This window comes from Monomorium pharaonis, chromosome 3 (genome assembly GCF_013373865.1).
Source record: "Monomorium pharaonis isolate MP-MQ-018 chromosome 3, ASM1337386v2, whole genome shotgun sequence".
Taxonomy (NCBI): domain Eukaryota; kingdom Metazoa; phylum Arthropoda; class Insecta; order Hymenoptera; family Formicidae; genus Monomorium; species Monomorium pharaonis.
Genome location: NC_050469.1, coordinates 21,167,662 through 21,191,406, shown reverse-complemented (window position 1 = coordinate 21,191,406; position 23,745 = coordinate 21,167,662). Strand labels below are relative to the sequence as shown.

Below are 23,745 nucleotides of genomic sequence, written 5' to 3'. Positions count from 1 at the left end.
TTATTATTTAACAGTTATTTAAAAAAGATTTTTTCATTTAATCTTATATTTTATTAAAATTTGTAAATACAGTTTTTATAAACTACAAAATTGTGCAAAGTTATATATGTTAAAAAAAAAAATTTTTTTAAGAAATGTGCAAAGAAATTTATAATTAGTAAGCATTAATTAATTTTATTAATGTGCATTATTGGAATAATAATATTATTTGCGTACTTTGTTGTTATATTTAACTATATATAGAATAAATCCGTAGTATTAAGATACTTATGTATATTTATTATTGGCTAATCAGATATAAAAAGTGACGCATTCTAATGTTAAATACATGATAGTTGATTAATTGGAGCATTTATGTATTAGAGAGTGCACGTGAGACAGTTGATTTACATTCGCATTTTCTCTCTTCGTGCAATTCCATAATTATGGAATCTACAGTGCTAATATTTCATTCTGGCCTAAGAATGAGTATTTAATACGATGACACTTCGTAGATAAGAGAAACCTCGAAATCGTTTCTGGCATACCCCGCTTAGTCGGAAACTGTCTACCTTCGATTATCGTGGAAGTGTATCGGAATCGTTAAGGTTTGCTTTAAATTTATCTATCGTTATTCTGCTAGGTAAATACTTAAATCTAATCTTCAAATCCAGTGGTCAAAAATATGTTTCATCTGCTTAATCTGGTAAACGTTGAATGAAAGATCTGTTGTCATAAACTAATTATATGTAAATTATGTTACGAGAATACAAATAATTTTATATAAAAATATTTGTGTTAAAATTATTGTTTAATTATATGTTAATAAATTAACTCTTATTGCTCGAAATTTGTTATTTTTAAATTTATTTGTATAATAATGAGAAAATATACTTAATTAAACAAAAAAGCTAATATTTTTAAAATTTTGTTTTCTATGAATAAATTGTTTATTTTTATCCAAAATATTATTGCAACTAATATGTCATTTTCTTATTAAATAAAAAATATCACTTTATTTCAGTGTCTATTTCTAACTGAAATATATTTATACGTAAATATTATTTTAAGTGTTATTGAAAATATTGTTATATTTATTGTTTGTTAAATACTTCTTTCATTATATATTTTTATTTTGTGAAAGTTCGTTAAGACGTGCTCTTTAATGTGCTCAAATAAATCAGGACGTGATTATCGCAATATGACGGTGACAGAAGTCAACGGCACGACAAATACGCCCACCATCAACAATTCTGTTAAAAATAAAAAGAACACAATTGTAAAGTTAGAAGATTTGATAAATGAAGAGGATGAAATTACTTTGGAAGATTTGGCGCCAGATGGTGGCTGGGGATGGATGATTGCACTCGCAATGATATTAATTCTAGTTAGTATGATAATTATAATAATGTACGATAATAGTGCTTAGAGATCGAAACAGACATATTTTATTCTTCTTATACAAATAATATTTGCTTAAGAATCATTTAACAAAAGTTTTGTTTAATGCAACACAAATGACTTTGCCTATAGGTATATATTGTATTAATAACTTCTTTTTTCTGCAGTTTACCACAATAGGTCCATCGTCGTCATTTTTTATAGTCTTTGGCGATTTTCTCGAAGCTTCCGGGCAAGCGGGCATGGCATCGAGCCTTTTTAATTCCCTTTTTATGATCACTTTTTCTATTGCCAGTAAGTGTATATGTGACACGTATTTAGTATTCAAAATTAAAGAAAAGATCGGTACATAAAATTATATTTTTTATAGTTATTAATTAAAAACTTCTATGTAAATTTAATAGTAAATGATGTTTACAAAAAATTGTGTGCTCTTTGCAACATTCTTTTTTCATGGAAAAATTTTCTGGAATGAAGAAATTTGCATTTGTATCCGTGTGATAAGAAGATTAAGTGTTTCTCGAAATAAGCGTCATTTTTCTATTCTTATCAACGTTGTCAGTTAAGTCATTAACTTCTTAATACACATTTGCAGCTTTTGCTGTCGACACTTTGATACAAAAGATTAAATCAAATAGCATGCTTTTCTTCGAAGTTTTAATCCGACATATATTTATACGATGATATATGTTATATGTTTCTGACACGTGAAAGTTTCACGGCAATCATTCGAATCTAACTGTAATCAAATTCATGCTTATAAAAAAGCAAACGCTATATTTTGTTATCATATGAAACATATCGCAACTATCAGATTAGAGCATTATTACTAGCGTAGAAATGCATTTTCGTTGTTTTAGAAGTATTTGTATTAAATAAAGATAATAAATTTCAAAATAGAATTAAAGTTAATAAATTTTAATAATTAAATAAAGATCATTAAATAAGAAATTAAGTAGAATTTTGTATTTATTATTTGTTGTTGTTAACTAATATGCTCAATTCTATTTTATTAGAAATATATTTTATATTTTATTAATATAAAATATTATAATGATGTAAATAAAGATAAATATTTTGTAAAATATACAAACATGTTTATAACATAAAGCTAATTAACAGATAGTAAAGTATAATAAATAATAAATTTTATTAAAATAAATAAGATAATGAACATCTTATTATAAAAATTATTTATATAAAGTTTTTAGTGTTTAGAAGTTTACATTCTTTATCAGCATTTTATTCATTGATAAAATAATTTTTCTCTTTTTTTTATTTGCATTAAACAAAAATCATCCATGATAAATACAGTGTATAAATATTACACAATAATATCATAAAATCACGTCATCATAAGATAATATATTATAATACAGTTTTGTCGGATTAAAATTTCTAAACAATATTTGTCAAAATTTTGACAAATCTAAGTTTGAGATATCTATATTTTATAATTATTTAAATAATTATTAATTTTTTTATATAAAATGTTGTCATGCTGAATGTGTAATATTTTATGTTACAATATTTCTATTTACATTATAATTGGGAAATAATTATACATTTTTGTAAATATGTATATAAATTATCTATATTTTTAAGTGTTTTATAAATAATATAGTTAAAATATTTTTTAAATTATTGAATAACTTCTTTTTAAATTTAAATTTTGCAAATATACTGAGATGATTTGCCATATCGTCATAGTTTTGCCAAAATACAATTTTGAAATTAATTGCGCAAATAGTTAAAAATATTTTACAAAAAAGCGTACTTGTACATTTATTTTAGTAAATATACATATAATATGCAGATTATAAATTTTATTTAAGATTTTGTCATATAATTTAATAAATCTTGTCACATTAAGAAAATGTTTCTTGCAGGCTTGCTCACCAATACATTGCTGAAGAGATATACTTCAAGATCGGTTGGAATTGTGGGTGCACTCTTTTTCGGATTACCTAACATCGCTATAGCCTTTGTCAGAAACATATACGAGATGGCTTTTATTTGTTTTCTTCAAGGTTTTGGATTTGGTTTGATTATGACAATCACCAACACGGTTTTTAACTCGTACTTTGTTAAAAAAAGAGCGAAAGTAAAGCAATTACGATTAATGCTCAGATTTGTTTAAAATTGTTGAATATTTCGCTGAATATTAATTTTTTTGTTTAGGTGATGTACACATCGCAAGTTATTATTGCATTGGGCGGAATTGTTTATCCTATGTTGTGTGAAAAAATGTTGCCGATGTACGGTTTTCGTGGTAAGTGCTAAAAAAATGCAAAGTTTAGAAATTTACTATAAATTATTTTTGTTTATTGTTTGTGTTAGGTACTGCGGTAATCATAGGCGCTATAAGCCTTAATAGCGTCGTTGGAATGACACTGATGCATCCCGTGGCATGGCATGCTAAAAAGCCGAAAGATGTTCGTGCAGAAAAAGCACGTGAAAAGGAACAAAAACTTTGTGAAGAATTGGCACTGTTAAAACGTCGTTCAACTTTCGACGTGATACCTTTATCTTCCAAGACTAAATGGAGCAGTCTTCGTAGTCTTAAAGAAGAAAGAGGCGTAGAAATTCCACTGTTGATTGAAAATCTTAAGGTAACCAATGAACATTAAGATCGTTTCTCAATTTTATTAATTAACCCTTAATTTTTTACATAAAATGCAAAATATTTTTAAACAAATGGCAATGATATGTGTTTATTTGCACTAATTGATTTTGTTTGCCAGCCTTCTGCGCAAAGAGTCGCGTCAGTCTCGGCAATCGAGAGTGGAATCCGCAGAAGGGCAAAATCAGGATCTGTATGGGAAAATTTATCGAGGCGCACATCGGGTATATCGGCTTCTAGCTTAGTTAATTTGGCGACTCGCACTTCTTGCATGCTGAGCGACTTACATCTTTTGGAGAAGAGAAATAGTGAGAAACAACTATATAAAGAAATTCAGGAAGAGCAAGAGAAGAAAGAGAAACAAGATAAAGAAATTCAAGAGGAAGAGGAGAAGCAAGATAAGGAAATTCAGGAAAAGAAGGAAAAACAAGACAAAGATATCCAGGAGAAAGAAAAGGAACAAGATACTAAGAAAAATCAATTAATGATAGAGTAAGTATATCGTTGTTTATGTAATTGAATTATACAATTTTTGATTAGTACGCTTTAAGTCTGTTTAGAATTCGGAGGTTCTTATATTAATTGGTTTTTTATATTAATTGGTATTACATTTTTTTGTGTATATCATTACAATTTGCAAATATAATTTTGTATATCTACACACATACACACACACACACACACACACACACACACACACACACACACACACACACACACACACAATATTACAATATTTAATTGTGTTTTTATAATATTTACTATCTAATTTTTTATATCAATTGGAAAGGTTTAAAACCATTTTGAAAGAACTGGTGGATATGTCTCTGGTGAAAAATATCTGTTTCATAAACTTGTGTTTTGGCGTGAGTTTCGTGTGTACTGCCGACTTTGGTTTTTCTTCTCTTCTTCCTCTTATGATGACCGATTTGGGATATCCGAAGGCTTATGCCGCATTGAGCGTCACAATTAGTGGGATAGCCGAGTTGACGTCAAAAATTTTACTGTCAGTTTTTACACTAATACTAAGCGTAAAGTCTAAGTATATATTTTTTACCGCCACAATCATTATGGGATTCGCAAGAATAGGTGAGTGTCTTTAATTTTTATAATTAATTAAATAAATTATTACAAATTTGTTTCTAAAGCTGATAATAAAAATGCTGTTTAGGTTTTCTGGTGTTTAAACGTACAATTAACGGCGCATTGATTATGATAGTGCTAATAGGCATTGTGCGATCATGGTTACTTGTTCCACAGCCTCTAGTTATCATAGAAGATATTAATATAGAAAAAATTGCCTCTGCTTATGGAATTGCTTCTGTCATCAGCAGTTTAGTAACGATAATTTTTGGCGCTATCGTAGGTAAGTCGAGAAAGACCGTCATACAACTTTTTATGTGTAACTTAAACATATATGTGTATATTGTTGTAGGAATTATTAAGGATTGGACTGGTAGCTACGAAATGTATCAAATTTCTTTACTAGTATTAAATAGTGCATTTATTTTACCTTGGGCTTTGCAATTTATCTTCGTAGACTTCAGAAAGTGGAGCGAGCAACGTACACAGAAAACTGACAGTTTATCGGCTAACGGTTAAATAAAGATATGTAAAATGTTTTAAGAATTAATTATTCATATTAATCCACTTAATAAATTGTATTACTGCTTTTTTTAAAACGTTTAGTATTTTTTTAAGTTATTTTTGATGTATATTAAACATATTAATTTTTATATATGTAATTTTTTGCCACTTATATATAAAAGAATTTGATATTTTGTAATAACAAATATTTTTTGTACATACAAATAAATAATTTAAAATAAACAATTTAATTTAATTAAATTTGAATTTTTTCTCATAATTGTTGCATTCTAAAAAATATACAGATAGTTTATAATTATTTTTATAAAGAAAATTACTAAGTATGTTAGATATATTACCGAGTGATAAATAATTTTAAACACAACATTATAATTTTTATCATAGAGTTTTATTTATTTGCTTAATATATTTATAATTATTTTACAAAGTAGATTAAATTTAAATAATTAATTATTAACTTTTATTAAATTAACAAAAAAAGAAATAAAGTAAAGCAAATAAGTAACGCAAATCTACGTTTTATAGATAAATAAAGTTTAAAGTATAGCGTGTCAAACGATATTTTTAGTATTTTAAATGTAATGATTAGACTTTGGATTATATGCAAATTGCATATTTGTTTTTTTAAATATTCTATTAAAATATTAATAACGTAAGCAAATTATAACGTTTTTAACTAATTAATTTTAATTAATTAATGTGTTTTTAACTAATTAAGTTAAAAACATTATAATTTGTTTACCTTATTAATGCTCTAACAGACTATGCAAAAAATAATAATTAGACAATTTGCATATAATTTGAAGTCTAATAATAATTATATATATTATATAAACACATATTATACATATATATCAATTTTTTCATCTGCGTTTTAAATGTTATTCTAGAAAAATAAATAGCAAAACGTTAGTAAAATATATTTACTTAAGTAAGATTAATAAATAAAGATTGCATTCTCACTTAAAATATTTTTTCTTCTTTAGGAAATGCTGGCTTGCGCGGTTCGACTTTAATTTTAAATCCATCGTGTCTTTTTAGAATAATGTCCGCTTGCAGCATAAAATTACTGTCCGGAATTTTAGAAATTACACGGTAATTTCTTAGTATTGTCGACAATAACACCTTCAATTTCAACATAGCAAATTTCCTCCCCACACAAGATCTTTAAAAAATATATCATTGTTAATAAATGTAACAATATCTTACTATTCACAACAAAATATTTTTACAAATGTTTTAAGAACAAGCGTTTTCTAAACATAAATATAATGTTTTTAATTATGAATTTCGTAATTTTGAAGAAAACTTTAGTAATAATAGAAATGAATTATTATTAAAAAGTATTATTTTTAATTATTACATACCTTGGCCCAGCACTGAAAGGTATAAAGGCATAATAATGTCTTTGTTGCATTTTTTCTGGTAAAAAGTTGTCTGGATTAAAAGCTAATGGATTTGGATAATATTTCTCTAAACGATGGGTTAAAAATTGCACGATCAATACTGTGGCAGACTTTGGAAGAACATGATTGCCTGTAATTATAAAATAGATTAATGATAAGCATCTCTCTTTAAATTATAAGTGATTTTATAAAGTGAATGCAGTTTATAATGCAATTAATTTAGTTATTACAATAATAATAATAATACATTTAATTATACAGTTTACCTATTTTCACGTCCTCGTTAAGATGTCTAGCAATTAAAGGTACTGGTGGGAAAAGTCTCAGAGTTTCTAATATAACTCTCTCAAGATATTTCATTTCTAAAGTATCTTGATAAGTGCATTGTCTATCGCTATCGCCAAAAATTGCGTCTAATTCTTCATGTACACGATCCTTGAAGAAAGACAGTAAAAATCATTAATTTAAAAGAAAGAGTGCAGAGATACTTACGTCACAACAACTGAAACTGAGAAATATATCGACCTTTCTAAAAAACGAGATAGAAACTGAAGATCGCAAAATTTAATATTATTAAATTACTATATTAATCTTAATTTAAGTTATAAATTTGACTCAATTAGCGACAAACAAATAATCTATTAATCATGGGCGATGTGGTAAATGGCAGGAAATTATTTATGAAGTTATGTGTTACGTGTCATACCACGGAAAAGGGTGGAAAACATAAGATAGGTCCTAACCTACATGACATCATGGGCAAAACTAGCGGAAGTAGGTATATTAAATATGTCCCAATGTTTTGTAAATTATATCTTAATTGAGAACATAATTTATTAAGAATAAATTTAGAAAAGCTTTATTTTTAACAGTGCTTAATAATATTTATGCATAAATTTAAAAAATATGTAATTAAATAATAATGTAGCAGTTTTATTTATATATAACCGTTTTTATATTTATATACGTAACCGTTATTTACTTATATACGCAACCGTTATAATTTTTTCTAGCTATTCCGGGATATAGTTCCTCGAAAGCCATGAAAGAAAGCGCTATTGTATGGAATGAGAAGAATTTAAGCGGCTATATTGACTATCCCAAAAAATTTATCCCGGGAACATCAATGGTGTTTAAGGGCGTTAAGAAGTCCGAAGATCGACGAGATATAATCGCTTTTTTAGCTACTTTAAAATAACATTTTAATAAACTAGTATGTGCTGTAGTTTTGCAGCATAAAAGTATTATGAAAACTGTGGGGTTATCAAAGTTATTGTCATTAAAAATAACAAACGTACCTGAATATCTGGATGATTCCCTAAGACACAAAGTGCAAAACTCGAGCCAGCTGCCGTGGTATCATGACCCTATAATTAAACAGTAACAAAATTCTCATTAAAAACAGAAAACATCAAAATATGATTAATAATTTTCTACAGTTTTTGGACTGAATTTTGTTTGAGAATTGCTTTATTACGTCACAATTTTAAGAAATTTAAGTTAAAGTTGCAAAAAGCTATTTTTATGTACTTTATTATACAAAAGAATATTACTATTTTCTACAATATATTATACAAAAGAATATTACTACTATTAAGAATATACTATTGTCATACCTCAAACATAATAGTGTTCACTTCCTCCCAAATTTCCTCGTCAGTCATCTGCCCATTTTTTTTTAATTCGAACATCATATCTAGGAAGGCAAGTCGTTTTTTGTCACCTACATCATTCTCATCAATGTCATCGAGATCATCTCTTACGTAATGCATTTTGTAATTAACGTCTTTGTTTTTGGTATTTTCGGTTACATTCAAATTTTCACTTGGTTTATCGTATTGTTCTTCTTTTAGTTTTTGCTCTTTCGTATGTTTTTCCTCAACGTCAATTGATTTCTCATGGATTACGTGTTCTGTCAGTGTGTGAATAGTTTTTAACAGTTTCTCTTGAATTTTGGAAAACTTAGAATATTTGAAAATCTGATCTGAACGTAATGCGAGATCGTAATGCCTTCGGTGTAAGATATCGCTCATTCTACAATATTCAACTTGTGATGAGTACATGGCCTACATGATAAATATTTAATAAAATGCTACTAATAGTTTTAAGAAAACAATAATATATACTTCATCACAGCCTGGGCATAATCGTATCCGGTTTTCTGTCTTTTTTCCCTCTTGATTCCCATTGCTGTTTCCGTTAAAATGTCAACTGTTACGGCAGATAGATAATCGTGGCAATCGAATTCCTTTCCAACTTTCTCGCGAAGTCGGTTTACAAGATCTATACTGTTCTCATAAAATAACGGTACAAACGTCTTTAAGATACTCATGTGAAACGTAGGTGCAATTACCTTCCTGTGTCTGCGCCATTTGTTGCCTTTTGTGATTAATAAACCGTCCCCTAGCCACGGCTTGAACAGTCTACGATAGGGATAAAGAGATCGAATATTAATAAACAATATTATATAATTAATAACAAAATACTAGTTGTATAGTTAAAACAAAAAAACGATATAAATGACAGAACATCCGGACATAATAAAAACATATAATATAGAAACAAAGCACAATATAAATTTTAATTCATTATTAATTTGATTTTTTACCTATATTCTTCGGCTTTATCGAGATGCACAGAACTGCTTAAGATTACTTCAATATCTTCTGGATCTATCAAAAAGATTAATGCTTTTGTACCCAAGTACAAGGCTACTAGATTAGAATCAGCGTTTTTAGTGAGTGTTGTATAATGTTCAAGACCTGTTTTTAACACTTTTTCGGGAGATAATCCAAAAGTTATATATGAATGGCCTAAAATAGGTAATGCTGGTGGATCTAAAAAATTATTAAGAAGAGAATAATATAATGACAAACAAAATAAAGAACAAATTAACATAACACAAAAATACACACAAATAACAAGATAAACTTGTTTTGGTATTAATATGTACATACGTGGAAGTTTTTTTACAAAACGAACTGCTCGGTTGGTTTCGACATAGTAGTACAGTGCAATTAATCCTGTGATGAACGTAGCCAACAGGGAATAAGTTAAAATCGAAAAATAGGGTGTCGTTACTAGTTCTGCGTCCATTGCAATTGAAAAGTACCGTCTTGTGTAACCTTGTCTCACTTTTTGGTTACAATTCACTCTTTGATTACAGTGTCAATGTTAAAAGATAAAAGATTCAAGAAACCAAAATTATTGTTATATATATATTGTTGTATGTGTAATAGTACTTTAATAAAAATATTTCATTTACTAATAGCGATTGTAGAGATACTAACAATTACACATTTCCACGTTTTAATGGTAAATGCGCTTTTAATTTGCTCGTCGTGATATTTAATACTAATAGTCTGAGTCTATATAGGATTTTACTTTTTAATTATACAATGACCTCGCCACTTCACATCGCTTGTTCATTTACATCACTAAATCGTAAACCGGATGACAAATCTGCGTCACACTTTTAAAATTAATATTCATTACTGTGGAAAATTTTTCAGATGTGACAATGCAATATAAGTAGAATTTTTTAAATATGATCAGAAATTGGCTATTATAAAAAAAGTATTTATGGAAAATGAGAAAATGTAGAACATAAAAAATGTTATATTTTCTTGCATACAATAAAATGCAATAAAATTATTAATATATTACAGACAGTACAATGTTTAGTTTCTGAGAAATATATAAGTGCTGCTTCAGGAGGCTTAATTTACCATTGGCAATCTTCTTTTATAAATTATATATTATATTCAATTATAAATTAATTATGTTCAATTTGTATTTGCTTTAATCATTCTTTTTTTATTATATTAAAAATCTTTATAAATCTCTTAATACATATAATCAATTTTATAAATAATTGTGGTACAAATTGTTTTTGTTAAATAAAAACAATGTGTATAATTAGTAAAATGTATTTTAAATATTTTGTAAAAAGATATGTCAAATACAATATCATAAAATACTTATTTTAAACTTAATTAAGGCACTGATATTTACAAGATCGATATAAGCGCTGGTGGCCATGGAAATATCGTCTATGTTCAAGTATAATTTACAATAAATCTTAATTCTAAAATGACATCTTCGACGTTTTTATAATACTTTGATCAAAACTCGAGACAAAAGAGCGATCGAGTATTGTAACGTATATGTAAGTAATATAAAATTTACAACAAAGTTATATAATGTTTATTATAATCGGCACCGCTATTGAAAAAATGTATACAATATTATGAAACGGATATTATAATTAATATACATTACATAAACTAATATATATGTGCAACAATTTCGTTGTTTTTGTTAAGGGGGCATATACATTTGGAGCACAAAAAAAGAAGGCATTTTTCACGAATTTTTTTCATAATTAAAAAAAAACTATAAAAATGAGACTTTTTAAATAATAAAGTACACTTTTTGTTCTTTCCATGCAAATTTTATTACAATGATTTTGTTGAAAAAGCCATGCATAATTCCGCGGTGACAATGATTTCTCTTTTCCTGTTCAATCGAAATACAAAAACCAAACGGCATCTCAAAGAAGAGTAAATTTTCTTGTCGTTGTCGTATCCGATTTTTTAAATTCGAATTTTCTCTATTTTTTTTTAACAAATAAAGATAAAATTTTTTGCCAAAAATCGGCACTCTAATTTTAAAAGTCCACCATTTTGTTTAAAATTCGAATTTAAAAAATCGGATACGGCAATGACGAAAAAATTTACTCTTCTTTAAGATGCTGTTTGGTTTTTGTATTTCAGTTGGACAGGGAAAGAGAAATCATTGTCATATCGGAAATGCATGGTTGACTACACGACAATGGAGGGGGCGGGGGGGGGGGGATTTTTCAACAAAATTATTGTAATAAAATTTGCATGAAAACAACAAAAGATGTACTTTATTATGCAAATAGTCCCATTTTTCTAGTTTGCTTCTAGGCTCTGAAAAAAGTTCGTGAAAAGTACCTTCGTTTTTGTGGCTCTAAACGCATATGTCCTTTAAACAAATTATGCTTTTTGTAAATAGTGTTAGATAATATTCATATGTACTTGGGATTGTACGTGGTATCTTTTAAATAATAATTATGAATAAAAAATTATTAAAGATCTGATCGGATTGTTTTATTTTGCATAGTTAAGGCACGTAACGTGATAATACACATTTTTTTAGCACTGCTAAAAATTTTTACAAAAATATTTTCTTAAAAAATATTTGACTGGCGCAGCATCATATATAATGACAAATAACTTTCATTTTTCGATAAATCATAATATCGCAAAACAGACAGCAGCACTTTGCGCCGTAATAGAAATGTAATAGTAACTCTTGTACATATTACATATATATCCCATAAAAAATTTGAGTATAAAAAGAGATATAAATATTATAACACTATTGCCTATGATTAGTTAAGGCACTTTTATATACAAATTTTTTGATTGTATTCCGCAGCGTTAAAGTCGATTTACAAAACGTTTCTATGTAGGGTACATCAAAAACAAGAAAATAAAAAAATATATGTAAAGTAAATTCTAAATGCATGTAAATTCTTTTTGTTATTGGTTGTAGATTAATTTATACAATTTTATGTATCTGTATGTATGTGTGTGTGTGTGTGTGTGTGTGTGTGTGTGTGTGTGTGTGTGTGTGTGTGTGTGTGTGTGTGTGTAATTTATAATTATGTAATTTCCTATTATTTCCTCGTTGATTGGCTCATTTATATCATCTGTACCCTACACGTTGTTTTTTTATTATCTTATAATATGTAACATAATTAATTGTGCAATAATACACGTACGGCGTAATAAATATTCTATAAACATTGTTTTTATAAATAAGAGTATCATAATTTTATTTTTCAAATCTTAAATGTTTGTATCGTAAAAGTTTAGTAAAATAGCATATCAACGTTCGATGACATTAACAAGAAACATTATTTCTATTTTATAGCACATAACGTATGTTATGCACGTTTATCTCAATTTTTCAGTTTTGCGATAAACTGTGTTTTATATAAATATAATTATATTTATAATATAACTAAATTAATTGTACTTGTTGTGATATAAATAGCCGAGAAAATAAGTATTTTCTTTCTGGAAGCGCAAAAAGTCATTGCTAAAGAGAATTAAAAAATTTTTCTCTATTGTCTTTAAAAGAAGATAATTAATTAGTATACTTGAAAGTATACGAGGATATTATTTCGTGAAATTGACGCAATTAATATACATGTAAATAACATAATTCTCAAGGTCTAAAAAAACTGTACTCTGCAGCATAAATAGCAGCTTTTCATGAATACTTTCATGTGTAATATATATGATGTAAAATCACATTTAATTTGTTTTTAATAAACCTGTTCTTATAAAATAAAAATATTATATTAATTGCGTCCCATATTAGCTTCTATTGTTACATACTATTGATAATCCGAAAGACAAATATAATGGTAAGTAAGTATGTTTAAAAGATAAGTACTCGTAAGTACACTTTCCATCTTTCGCTATTAATCACAATACACGTCTTCCACGTGTCTACAATATCATGTCATATATTGTCGAATAAATCTTCATCCAGGTCTAGTGAGATCATGTGAAATTTGAGGCGTATTATATTATAGTAGACTTCAAATTTGGTTGCAAATATTCATCTTTCCTAACTGGAATCTGTAACTGAAAAGAATCACAAAAAAATATTAATTCTGTATGTAAAGAACATTAAATAAGTAGGCATTAAATTAGTAAATAAAACTAATTTTTTTATATGTAAAGTAATCCATGTTTTGATTGTTCTTCAAGATTTAATTTCCATTTATAACACTTTACTGGATTATTCTTGGTGGATTATTCTTATTTTTATAATAGAAATAATCGAAAATTTGTATCATTCTCCTTTTATTATACATATAGTAAAATTCTTCTAGTACGAAAATTGTCTTGCTCGCGATAACCGTTACTGTCCGAAATAACCGTGAATCCTTGTCGAAGATTTATATCGAAAGAAAACAGTTTCCATACACATCAAAATTTCGTGATCCTAGTAGTAAGGAAAGGAAAAAAGATCCCGTCTATCCTCGAGAGATCCTTTGTCCCGTTTCGCTATTGTGTGCCGTCACTGGATCGCGCGGATCCTCGTTTAACTGTATTGGGGAAGAATTAAATTCGGAAACGGACGGACGAATCGTCGCGGACATCCCGTAGATTCCGGATATATCGTGGGAAAAAACGCATGTACAAATAATGTAGCAAATCCTCATTTTTCTTTAGAAGAAAGCATCGGGGGGTAAAGAAGGAACAGAATAGTTTCGGTATGAGAAAAAAGATGTTAGAAACTCCTCTTTATGGTATACATTGAATTAAAAAACTCTATAAAAAAAGTGATCTATAATCGAAACGTATAATTAATAAAAAATGTAACGCAGCTTATAGTAAAAAAATTTGTGTATATATATATGTGTATGTATGTATGTCTAGAGTTCTATAAATATATATTATATAAAAAATAACAAAAATATACAGTCGTATTATAAATTAACATTTATGACATAGTGCAATTTAAATTATTATATAAAATTATATATATACACACAATAACTAATAATAATATCCAATTATAGATTTTAATTGATATCTTTTAAGAACATATGTTATAGAAATATACATTGTGTTAATTAAGTTATGGAGCAATGTAAATTTTATCGAGATAAATAGAATTTGATGACAAAAATAGAAATTTACATAAATTTCAAGAGACTGTACATATCGTTACTGTACCATTTCAAAGTCGACGGTGTTTTCTGAAGAGTTTGATGAAGAAATGTCTGTCTCTCCGTAACCGCAAAGGCGCCGATAAAAAAAAGCTTGAGGAAAGCGTGTGTAGCATACATAAGTGGTGAGAGATAAATTAGAGGATCTGCCACGCCTGTACTTTTAAGATCCTAAGAACCGACACAAAGTGTTTTTTAGAGAAATATTCGTTGTCTCCCAAATCTGGAAGTCCTCAGACTTATTTCTTCTTATCTGGCGCACATCAATATTGCGGTGCGTCTTGATAAAAGAAAAGTGTATTTTAAACTGTAACTAAATTTTTACTGATCGTATATAGATTTATCTGTTTCAAAATGTGAAATTGGATTTTACAATAGTATCAAGAAAACCTAATAGAAAACATATTATAATTTATTTAAGTTGTCATTATGTATATGTAAAAATAAAAAAAATTATTTTATTTAAACATTAAAAAAAATTACTAAATTATAGTCCTACAATAAAATATAATAAAATTTATATAATTAAATACCAATTGTGCCTGTAATATACTTTCACAATTATATGCCAGAAAAATTGATTTAAAAAATTTAGAGAATTTAGCAGTACTGAAATTGGCTACTTTAAACTGCCATCGTCGTTTTAAAGTTGTCGCGCTACCATGCTGGTAATGTTTATTGATAAGAGAGAGAGATAACTAACATGCGGGTTCCACCAGCATATTGTTCGTTGAATTCTTTGTTCTATGCACTAAATGTCTATAGAATAAGTTGAAAGCGGAAAACGACTGTGACGATCGCCATAAACTTTGACGCATACTTATTTCATATAGTTTACGTTAATTTATTAATAATTTTTAGTCCAGTTGCGTGTTATTTTTAGAAAAAATTTCTTCTTGAAGGAAAATATAAAAAGAACACATATATATTTTATATTTTTAATTAAAATAGCTGATTTCTTTTAAATACCAAAATTTTATCATTTAAAGATTAAAAACTATTGTGAAAAAGAAAGAGTCCCTCTTTATTGCAAAAAATTAGAAGTTCGTCATACATGATGATTAAAGATTTTCAAAATTACTTTTCGTTTACTCCGAAAAAAATTCTTTTTCTATTTTCTTTTTTTTACGTAGCAAATTTATGGACTTTTTCTACCTTCGAAGGGTCCGCAAGAAAAATTCTCACGATTACATGGTCGCAGTACGGTTGTATCTCATACTATATTTAATTTCTATAATACGTTTCAATTACTAAAGCGAGACGCGACCATTATTTACTGCAACTTTTAGCCTACGGCTTTCCGGCCACCCTTGCACGCGTTCCTACCGAGAAACTCCCGTGTTGGATGCGACGTAACGTCACTTCAATTAATTATCTTAATTACCGTGGATTATCTCGCGTTTAATTCGTGCGTAACGCATTTCCGTTATTGGAATAATACGTTATTAAAAAAAGAAGATTTAATTGGGATATAGCCGGCTCAAATGAGAGAGAGTAGAGAAATCTGAGCTCTCTCTCTCTCTCTCTCTCTCTCTCTCTTTCACCTTGCGGATTAACATGATGCTAAAACCTGGGCCTCGTGTGCCTCTCGCTGTGCTGTTTCCGCGCGAAAGGCAAACTAAATGCGAGGAAGAAAACCGGCACAGCGGTCGCACACACCGATATACGTGACCGGGAGCCGAGTAAGGAATTTATTAAATTAATTTGACGCGACGACGCATCTCGTAAACTTCGTAGATGACCTCACTTTATAATTGTCGAGAATTACTTGCTGGACGCTCATTCCAGGCCCTCCGGGACTAAAGCTTAAAGCTTCTTGTCATACCGCGATACGTTTCTGTGATAACTATATTTAAATATATTTCAACTGAGAAAAAATATACACGTATGAAGAAAGCGCGGCGAGTTTGTAAGGGGAAGATTGAAATTTTTTATGCTAAAGTTCAAGAAACTGTTCTGGAGGAAGATGTAATAAAATAAATGTTTACAAAATTGAAATTATTTTCTTACGAACTAAAAATTTCATCATATAATATATAAACTTTATATATTTTCCTAGAAAAAAATATTTTAAAGAATAAATGTTTTCATATGATAATAATGACGAGGCTAATGACTTTGAAAATAAAATTTCATGGCGTTTCATGGCCCGTGACTCGACTTTTTTAAATGGTCATGCCGTGCATATGTCAACGGCAGCGGTAATTCAGTTTCCGTCGCCCTTCTGTCGATCAACGTATGTGCATTCAGCACTATATGTCGGCCTGCATGTACGGCACGTGGGCACTACGCACGTTTCTAAGGAAACCGCGACTTCTATTTGTGGTACTGGCACCGCCCGCCAGCTGATTTTTTCCCCGTTGCACGTCCAGAATCGAATGCATCGGTTATCGTTACGGTTATGTTTCTCTCCTCTAAGAAATATATTGAATATTTATTATGTGTGTGTTTATACAGAAATTAAAAATATAAAGTTTTGTAAAGTCTTCTATAAAGAACTAAGATGTAATACCATCTTCTCGCGTGAGTTTTTAAAGGAATTCAGTTTCTTTTATCATTTTAAAAAACCTTTTTGCGTGTTTTTATTTGCGTATAGTATATTATTTTTTAATGTTTATCTCACTCTTTTTTTTTTAACTCTTGCACTAGATATTTGACAAAAATATCGACAGAATATTTTACATATTTGTGCGGATATCGATTTAAAGTTCCCCTAAGTGGGTTTGAAAGAAGTAGCTCAGACGTGAAACGAACATGTGTCAGATATCCATGGGAATTGATGACCAGCAATTGGAAACCAAGAAGATTGAGGAAGGTCTGGTTGTGAGATATTTCAAGAAGAATATCCAACATATGGCTAGACGTTCCGCCACTTCCGTTCGTGGTTGCACGCTTTTAAGATGACACACCATGATCCACCACCAGCCATGTGTCCCCCAAATTGCATACTGTAGACCATTAAGGTTGCTCTGACCTTCGATGCACGAGACCTCGAGTACAAATATGATAGGGATATAAAACGGAAATTGCAAATGTGAATTTATTCGAACTTTCTTTTCTATCGAGGGAAAATCTAGGGTTCTATTCAAACATTAATTTAAATTACTTTTTTTTTTATAAATAATTCTGAAAATTAAACTGGTAAGAAAGTCTTTTTTAATCTTTACTGCAAGAATTAAGTAAAAATAAATAAAAGATTGCCGAATAAAAAACAAACAACATTTTTATATTAAGTAAGCAACATAATATTTTTTATGTATGATAAAACATTATAAAAGATTGATATTCTCAATAGGAAGATGTGCTCTTTGCCGGTATAAAGTTTCGTTTTAAAGGAGAGGGATGCGACAAAAAATGTAATAGAGACCGTGACATCCAAGTGTCACGTCGGCACGTACTTCGCAAAGTGGTTCAATGCGTAAAGTTTATTTTCAGGCTCGACACCGATGTAGCACGTGTTCGGGACGAAGCGTCGAACACGAGTTTCCACTTGGCGGCATTTCCGCGACGCGGGTATCACGTGTGCATCCTGAATGCATCGGACACATGCAAGCCGCGACACTCGTATACGCGAACACCTTTGCCCTTTGTAATTTAACATCTTTTTCGCGAAAAACTTTTAGTGTCAACGACTGTGTCGAAATTAAGTATTTTTCATGCACTCGAAATATCGACTGAAATAAAAAGTAAAAGATATGTCATGGTAATTTTTCATTAAATAGTAATATAATTGTTACGACAACACTAAAAAAATGCAATATATCCCATAAGATATGTAGTTGTGGGCTGCTAACTACAGATGTACTCAATACAATAATATATGCTATTGCAGTATCAACATTGTACTTGCATTAACAGTAAATATTATTTGTTGTATTGAGTATTTTATGTAGTTGGCAGCTCGCAATTACATATGTTATTGGCTATATTACTTTTTTTTTCTGTGAAGATAATACGATATAATAATATTTGAAAGAGCTACATAGCTATCAATTTATGAACCATCAATCTTGCGTGTAAAAAGCTAAAAGTGTACGCCAGCTTTTCTGTAATTTATTGTCGTCGGTCGGACTCCCAGTTTGAACAGACGACTTGAGTTAAACTCGTCGGGAACTTACCTATGGTTACACGTGCGTCAGCCGTTGCGTGTGCTGTTGATGGACGAGTCTTCCCTGTTCCTGTTCCCACCAGCTGACGACGTCCATGAATTCCCCCGTTTCGGTGATCTCTTGTTTGTAGTAGAGGGCTCCGGAGAAGGTCTCTGGGCTAGTCGCGTACACGGTCGTTGCACCCTCTTCGCTATCCCCGGCGCCGCTGTATGGCGACAAAATTTGCGGTTCCAGGTTCTCCTCATTCTGAGCGTAATACTCCGAAGGTGGCGAGGCCACCGAATTTGGCGATAGCCTGGAGAAATTCTGTCCACCGGTTAGAGTTCGCGGTTCCAAATTTTCTTCATCGCCTGCCGAGGATGCGTAGTAGTCACGCGGGGATGGAATAGCCGTTCGGTTGGGGGATAATCTGTAAGGGAAAAAAAAACAAAATTAATATTAAAAAGGCCATAGCTCTATATATTATTAGGGTAAAATTGATGTAATTGTTCATATTTATTTTATGAAGTAAAATAGAAGCTGTCTCTTTCCTAAATTGTATTTCTGGGTGCCTTTTAAATTTATTTTCATTGTTTTATTTCAATTATCTCGAATATTTACCTAGATAATGTAATTTTCGATTTAGCGGCACTCTCATCCTCTTCCTCGTCGAGCTGTTCCCCTTCGTCGTCTTCCGCGGCTAGTACATCGTCCTCGAGAACGAGTCTCTCGCCAGAGCCGTTATGGGTCGAAGAGATGACGCTATTAGTTGGAGAGGGAGCGCACTGGGCACCGACAACGGTCTTGGTATCGTATTCAACGCCATCAGCTTCGGCCAGGAGCCTCTGAAGGCCTCTGATGTATTCTACGGCCATCCTGAGAGTCTCCACTTTCGACAGCTTCTTACCCCTGTCGCCATAACCCGCGGCAATGTGGCTCGGAATGTGTTGTCGCAATGTAGCAAATCCATTGTTCACTTGTTTCACGCGATTCCTCTCCCTGGCGTTTCTCCGAGCGACAGCAACAGGCGGCGGCTGTCCGTTCTTGCCGTGCTTCTTCAGTCTGGAGGGATCGTACGGAGGTAACACCGTCGTAGTGTTCGTCGTATTACTGCCGGTATTATTTTTCGGGACTATCAACGTTGGTTGATTGCCGATGATATTGTTCTCGTTATCTTGTAACGTTCGCAGCAACATCAGTTGTTCTTGATCATTGCCGTTTATCTGTACTCTATTGCAAAACACCGTTACCCCCATGGTAGCCATTGTGCTCGTTTCAACGAGTGTTTTTCGGTGACACGAATCAGCGAAGTGAGTTCTCAGAATGTGTGAATTATCATCGAAGTCGCTCCGCGATTTTGCGCCAAGCTGGAAAAATCAATTTCTTTCGTCGAGTTTAATACTGTAAGCAATTACAAAGACGTTTATCATTGAATTTATTAAATAATAAATAAATATAACGCGGCCAAATATAATTAATGTAATAGAAATAAAAAAATTAATAACATGTTTACATCCATGTTATGCAATATCTTAATAAATTATGAATTCCGTAAAGTATATTTTAAATATTATATCGCGTAATTTCCACAATAGTGTTGATTAAACGAGTTGCGTTAAGAGACTCAACCGGTCGATAAACGACACTAATGCTTGTCGAGGACGAATCTAATTGCCGGGCTTATAAATAAAACGTGCCCTCTTGTCGGAGACAAAGGCGATTATCGACGCAGACCGTTCGACGACGCTATGATTGGGTATCAATTCAAATCTGGGTCAAACCTGTCACGTTGTCCGCAAAAAGCGTCATAAATCTTTTGTGTAAAGAGATAACATTTTTAAATTGTGCGATTAATGATATTCTTATATATTTATCTATGAAAGTTTTATATATATTTAATTTTCTACTTTATTCACACATATATAGACTTTTATTCTTTCCGAAAACCGACGATTCGAAATAAAAACGTGTGAACGTTTTGCTGTAGGTTTCCACAAGAGCTTATAGCTTCTTCCTTTACTAACTTATGAAGCTGATGATCCAAACCGAGATCTAATTGTCTCGCTGCCGGTCGCCACGGCTTAAGTAAAGCATGAGGTCACCGTCTATTCTTCTTCACGACGGTCGTCGACTCCTCGGAAACTAAATATCGAGATCTTTCAAAACAAATCTATCTTAACTCAAGTTATCAGTATATAAGGGAAATTTTCCGTCTGAAATCGTACACTATAAATTCAGTTGTATATTATTTGCATTCAACTGACTGTTCGAATCTGATTGCCGATTCAAAATAATTTTTTAGTAAACCTTTGAGTTTAACGTGGTGATCCGTCAATTATAAAACGATTTAATTTATTTTTAATTAAAAATAACTTGCAAGCTCTTTCTAGTGTCGTTATTCAACCAATTGCTATTAAGCGTACCATAAAAGATCTTTTACGTTTTAAAAAGAATATATGACTTTCAAAGTTAAATACTTACCAAAGATCAAAACGACACTTGATGAAAATATTTTGTAACGTTTGCCATGAAGATAAATTATTTTAATGATTTTAACGTATATTGATCTCCAAATGTTTATGTAGACGAATAATCGCTTCGTTAGAAGCTCAACACTTCACTGAGACGGAGGAATAATTAAAGGCACTTGAGTTTTTGATAATTTATCCACTTATGTGTCTCTCATTGGTATCTCCTTATGCAATGCAAACGAGTGGCGCAATTTTCTTCTTTATTACAATGTATTGCTTGTTACACTCGCAACAGACGCGAATACTGAATTACGATCCAAATTTTGAACTCAATCTTGCTAACAATAGTCACTATGTATTCACTACAATTGAAGACACTCAAACAATTAAAGATTAATAAAATTTGGACCAGTAGTCCAAATGTGAATGGTAGCTTCGTGATGATTTGTTTGACTCTTTTTGCCACAATGTTAACGTAAAATTGTCAGATTCGATCTGTTTTGTATTTTAAATTGTCTGCACACACGGGACACAATTAACATGTACTACTTAAAAAAAAAAGAAGATATTTCTGATGTCCGCAATGCGAACAAGAAGAAAATTTCCACTGGAACTTCAACCGCACGTAATCCGTTCGACTGAAAATCTTCATTCATCATACTCCTCACTCTTCACTTGCAATGATCCACATGGATCATGTGGCGAACAATCTGGTCCACATTGATTTACGAAACGGAGCGCTAACGGAACGGAAATATCGAGGGTGCCCTTAAGAGTACAAAGACCTCTGGGAGAAGCTCTCTAGCGAGAAGCTCGCGTTTACCGTCGCTGGAAGGGAGATCTTCACGATCGCGTATCACCAGCACCTCTGTTCCAGCCGATCATGCCTACGTGGTATGCACTACATGGCGTCCGCTTCGAGAATGAGCGCGGACATCGATAGATGGGTTACGTTTCAGCATTTTGCCGTGCCGCGCCGAGTTGGATCGCGGGGTTGGAGCGAGAAGGGAGAAGGGCGCCCGTGCGCGAGAGGGAGCGAAATCGTGAAAGGGAAGGGAATAGAGGAAGAAAGAGAAAGACATGGTGGGGATTTTCAGCACGCGCCGCAGCCCCTCGTTTCTTCTCCCCCGGAACTGAAAAAGGGGGACCGTGCGCGCCATATGCCGGGGGAGAGAGAGAGCGTGTGCCGGTTGTGCCACTACGTGTGTGGGTCTACGGCCCAGCAATAATGTGCGTGGCGCACATTGGTGCGCGTATGCGTGCGTGAGTGCGTGCGTGCGTGCCTGCGTACCTTGCCCGCAATTACCGCTTCTTGTACCGGTGGCGTCGGCCGTAGAAGACTATACGAAAGACAAAGTGAACTTGGTAATCTAATGCGTAATTGAACGGCGGTCGATACGCGATTAAAGGGCACCATATTATTATGTACTTTAGCCCTTATTGCCCTACGGTAATACGCGTGCCGGCGGCAAGTAACATTAGGTAGTCATGTTTATATTGTTAGTCTACTTAGCGCCTGTCTCTATCCGACATGTTCTGTAATACGTATGTTACATTTCATTGCTCCATTATCAAAGAGAGTCATGGAGAAACATTAAGTTGTCTATGCATTTTAATTAATATCATCATGTAAAGTTTTCTTTTTATTTTGAAACACTTCTATAGACAAAACACTGTAGAATCCATTTATTTTATTCATATTATCTATTTAATTAAAACTAATAAGATATTGTAATTTTTATATAGATAGTTGAAGATTACGTAGATCTCAGTATTAGATATCATTGATATGTGTTTCATGATTTGCATTTTTGTCCTACATTGTCAGAGCGTTTTAATTTTCATCGTTGTATGTGCCATAAGCGTAGGGTGAAAAGAGTACAATATGTATATACTGCAATAAGCAGACATAGAACCCTTAAACTATTTTGTACATTTTATTATATACATTTAATTTTGTATAAAATAACATGAAAGAGATAAGATAATAGAATAGTGATGTATAGTTTAAGACGTTTTACCTTTACATGCAAATATCAAGTTGCGTATACATTAATCATTTAACAAAAATAAAAAGAGAAATTTGAAAGAATAATTTAATTCCACCTGGCATATTTCCTACTGCTGCAGAAGACAGGAAGAACCACACTGGCTCGTCGCGCCGCGGAAGTTTCGTATTTCGGGGCGGTACGCTCGTGAGAGTGACATACCGAATGTGAAATATAAATTTTTGTTCGGGAAAATAAAAAAGACCGGTTCCTTGAAATTGTCTTTGACGGATATTTACCAAGTTTATGCTTCATTCGATAAAAATGTGTTTTACTTTTAAAAGACTTGGTTTTATTTTAGTAATTATTTTTAAAGGTCTTTTTATCTTAGAAAGAGAAAA

General features: G+C 31.1%; 4 protein-coding genes across 7 annotated transcripts; 2 read left to right on the top strand and 2 right to left on the bottom strand.

Annotated features, from left to right (window-relative positions):
* The first annotated feature begins 511 nt into the window (after positions 1–511).
* LOC105834546 (monocarboxylate transporter 9) lies at positions 512–5,678 on the top strand. Of its 4 annotated transcripts, XM_028190484.2 has the most exons (10): positions 526–587; positions 1,124–1,366; positions 1,548–1,674; positions 3,270–3,484; positions 3,562–3,652; positions 3,721–3,992; positions 4,125–4,495; positions 4,794–5,092; positions 5,175–5,369; positions 5,439–5,678. In XM_028190484.2, the coding sequence occupies exons 2-10, from the start codon at positions 1,145–1,147 to the stop codon at positions 5,603–5,605; spliced, it is 1,959 nt and encodes a 652-aa protein (XP_028046285.1). In that variant the 5' UTR covers positions 526–587; positions 1,124–1,144; the 3' UTR covers positions 5,606–5,678. The 4 variants fall into 4 exon arrangements, with proteins under 4 accessions (XP_036140166.1, XP_028046285.1, XP_036140165.1 ...); XM_036284273.1 differs by having other exon boundaries at positions 512–587; positions 1,164–1,366; positions 5,175–5,678; XM_036284272.1 differs by having other exon boundaries at positions 5,175–5,678.
* Positions 5,679–6,052: 374 nt separating this feature from the next.
* Positions 6,053–10,354, bottom strand: LOC105834545 (cytochrome P450 4g15). The gene is made up of 9 exons (XM_012677106.3): positions 9,975–10,354; positions 9,626–9,854; positions 9,144–9,440; positions 8,634–9,051; positions 8,316–8,384; positions 7,284–7,452; positions 6,979–7,147; positions 6,575–6,776; positions 6,053–6,497 (listed from the first exon to the last, which is right to left on the bottom strand). The coding sequence occupies exons 1-8, from the start codon at positions 10,111–10,113 to the stop codon at positions 6,575–6,577; spliced, it is 1,692 nt and encodes a 563-aa protein (XP_012532560.1). The 5' UTR covers positions 10,114–10,354; the 3' UTR covers positions 6,053–6,497.
* Positions 7,466–8,273, top strand: LOC118644781 (cytochrome c-like). The gene is made up of 2 exons (XM_036284271.1): positions 7,466–7,791; positions 8,031–8,273. Exons 1-2 carry the CDS (start codon positions 7,665–7,667, stop codon positions 8,213–8,215), a joined length of 312 nt encoding a protein of 103 aa, XP_036140164.1. The 5' UTR covers positions 7,466–7,664; the 3' UTR covers positions 8,216–8,273.
* A 578-nt stretch (positions 10,355–10,932) lies between the features above and the next one.
* Positions 10,933–22,291, bottom strand: LOC105834540. The gene is made up of 4 exons (XM_012677100.3): positions 21,367–22,291; positions 19,507–20,252; positions 18,916–19,315; positions 10,933–13,703 (listed from the first exon to the last, which is right to left on the bottom strand). The coding sequence occupies exons 2-3, from the start codon at positions 20,148–20,150 to the stop codon at positions 18,922–18,924; spliced, it is 1,038 nt and encodes a 345-aa protein (XP_012532554.1). The 5' UTR covers positions 20,151–20,252; positions 21,367–22,291; the 3' UTR covers positions 10,933–13,703; positions 18,916–18,921.
* Between the last annotated feature and the right edge of the window lie 1,454 nt (positions 22,292–23,745).

What these genes read in the sequence shown, in the direction of transcription:
- LOC105834546 (XM_036284272.1), top strand. Translation starts at nt 1,145, where the DNA reads ATGTGCTCAAATAAATCAGGACGTGATTATCGCAATATGACGGTGACA. An exon ending in GCCGATGTACGGTTTTCGTG is followed by an intron (nt 3,653 to 3,720) that starts GTAAGTGCTAAA and finishes TGTTTGTGTTAG; the next exon opens with GTACTGCGGTAATCATAGGC. An exon ending in TGTTGATTGAAAATCTTAAG is followed by an intron (nt 3,993 to 4,124) that starts GTAACCAATGAA and finishes TTTGTTTGCCAG; the next exon opens with CCTTCTGCGCAAAGAGTCGC.
- LOC118644781 (XM_036284271.1), top strand. Translation starts at nt 7,665, where the DNA reads ATGGGCGATGTGGTAAATGGCAGGAAATTATTTATGAAGTTATGTGTT. An exon ending in CATGGGCAAAACTAGCGGAA is followed by an intron (nt 7,792 to 8,030) that starts GTAGGTATATTA and finishes AATTTTTTCTAG; the next exon opens with CTATTCCGGGATATAGTTCC.
- LOC105834545 (XM_012677106.3), bottom strand. Translation starts at nt 10,113, where the DNA reads ATGGACGCAGAACTAGTAACGACACCCTATTTTTCGATTTTAACTTAT. An exon ending in TATGCCCAGGCTGTGATGAA is followed by an intron (nt 9,052 to 9,143) that starts GTATATATTATT and finishes TGAATATTGTAG; the next exon opens with AATGAGCGATATCTTACACC. An exon ending in GGAATCATCCAGATATTCAG is followed by an intron (nt 7,453 to 8,315) that starts GTACGTTTGTTA and finishes TCTTTCTTCAAG; the next exon opens with GATCGTGTACATGAAGAATT.
- LOC105834540 (XM_012677100.3), bottom strand. Translation starts at nt 20,150, where the DNA reads ATGGCTACCATGGGGGTAACGGTGTTTTGCAATAGAGTACAGATAAAC. An exon ending in TCGAAAATTACATTATCTAG is followed by an intron (nt 19,316 to 19,506) that starts GTAAATATTCGA and finishes TTTCCCTTACAG; the next exon opens with ATTATCCCCCAACCGAACGG.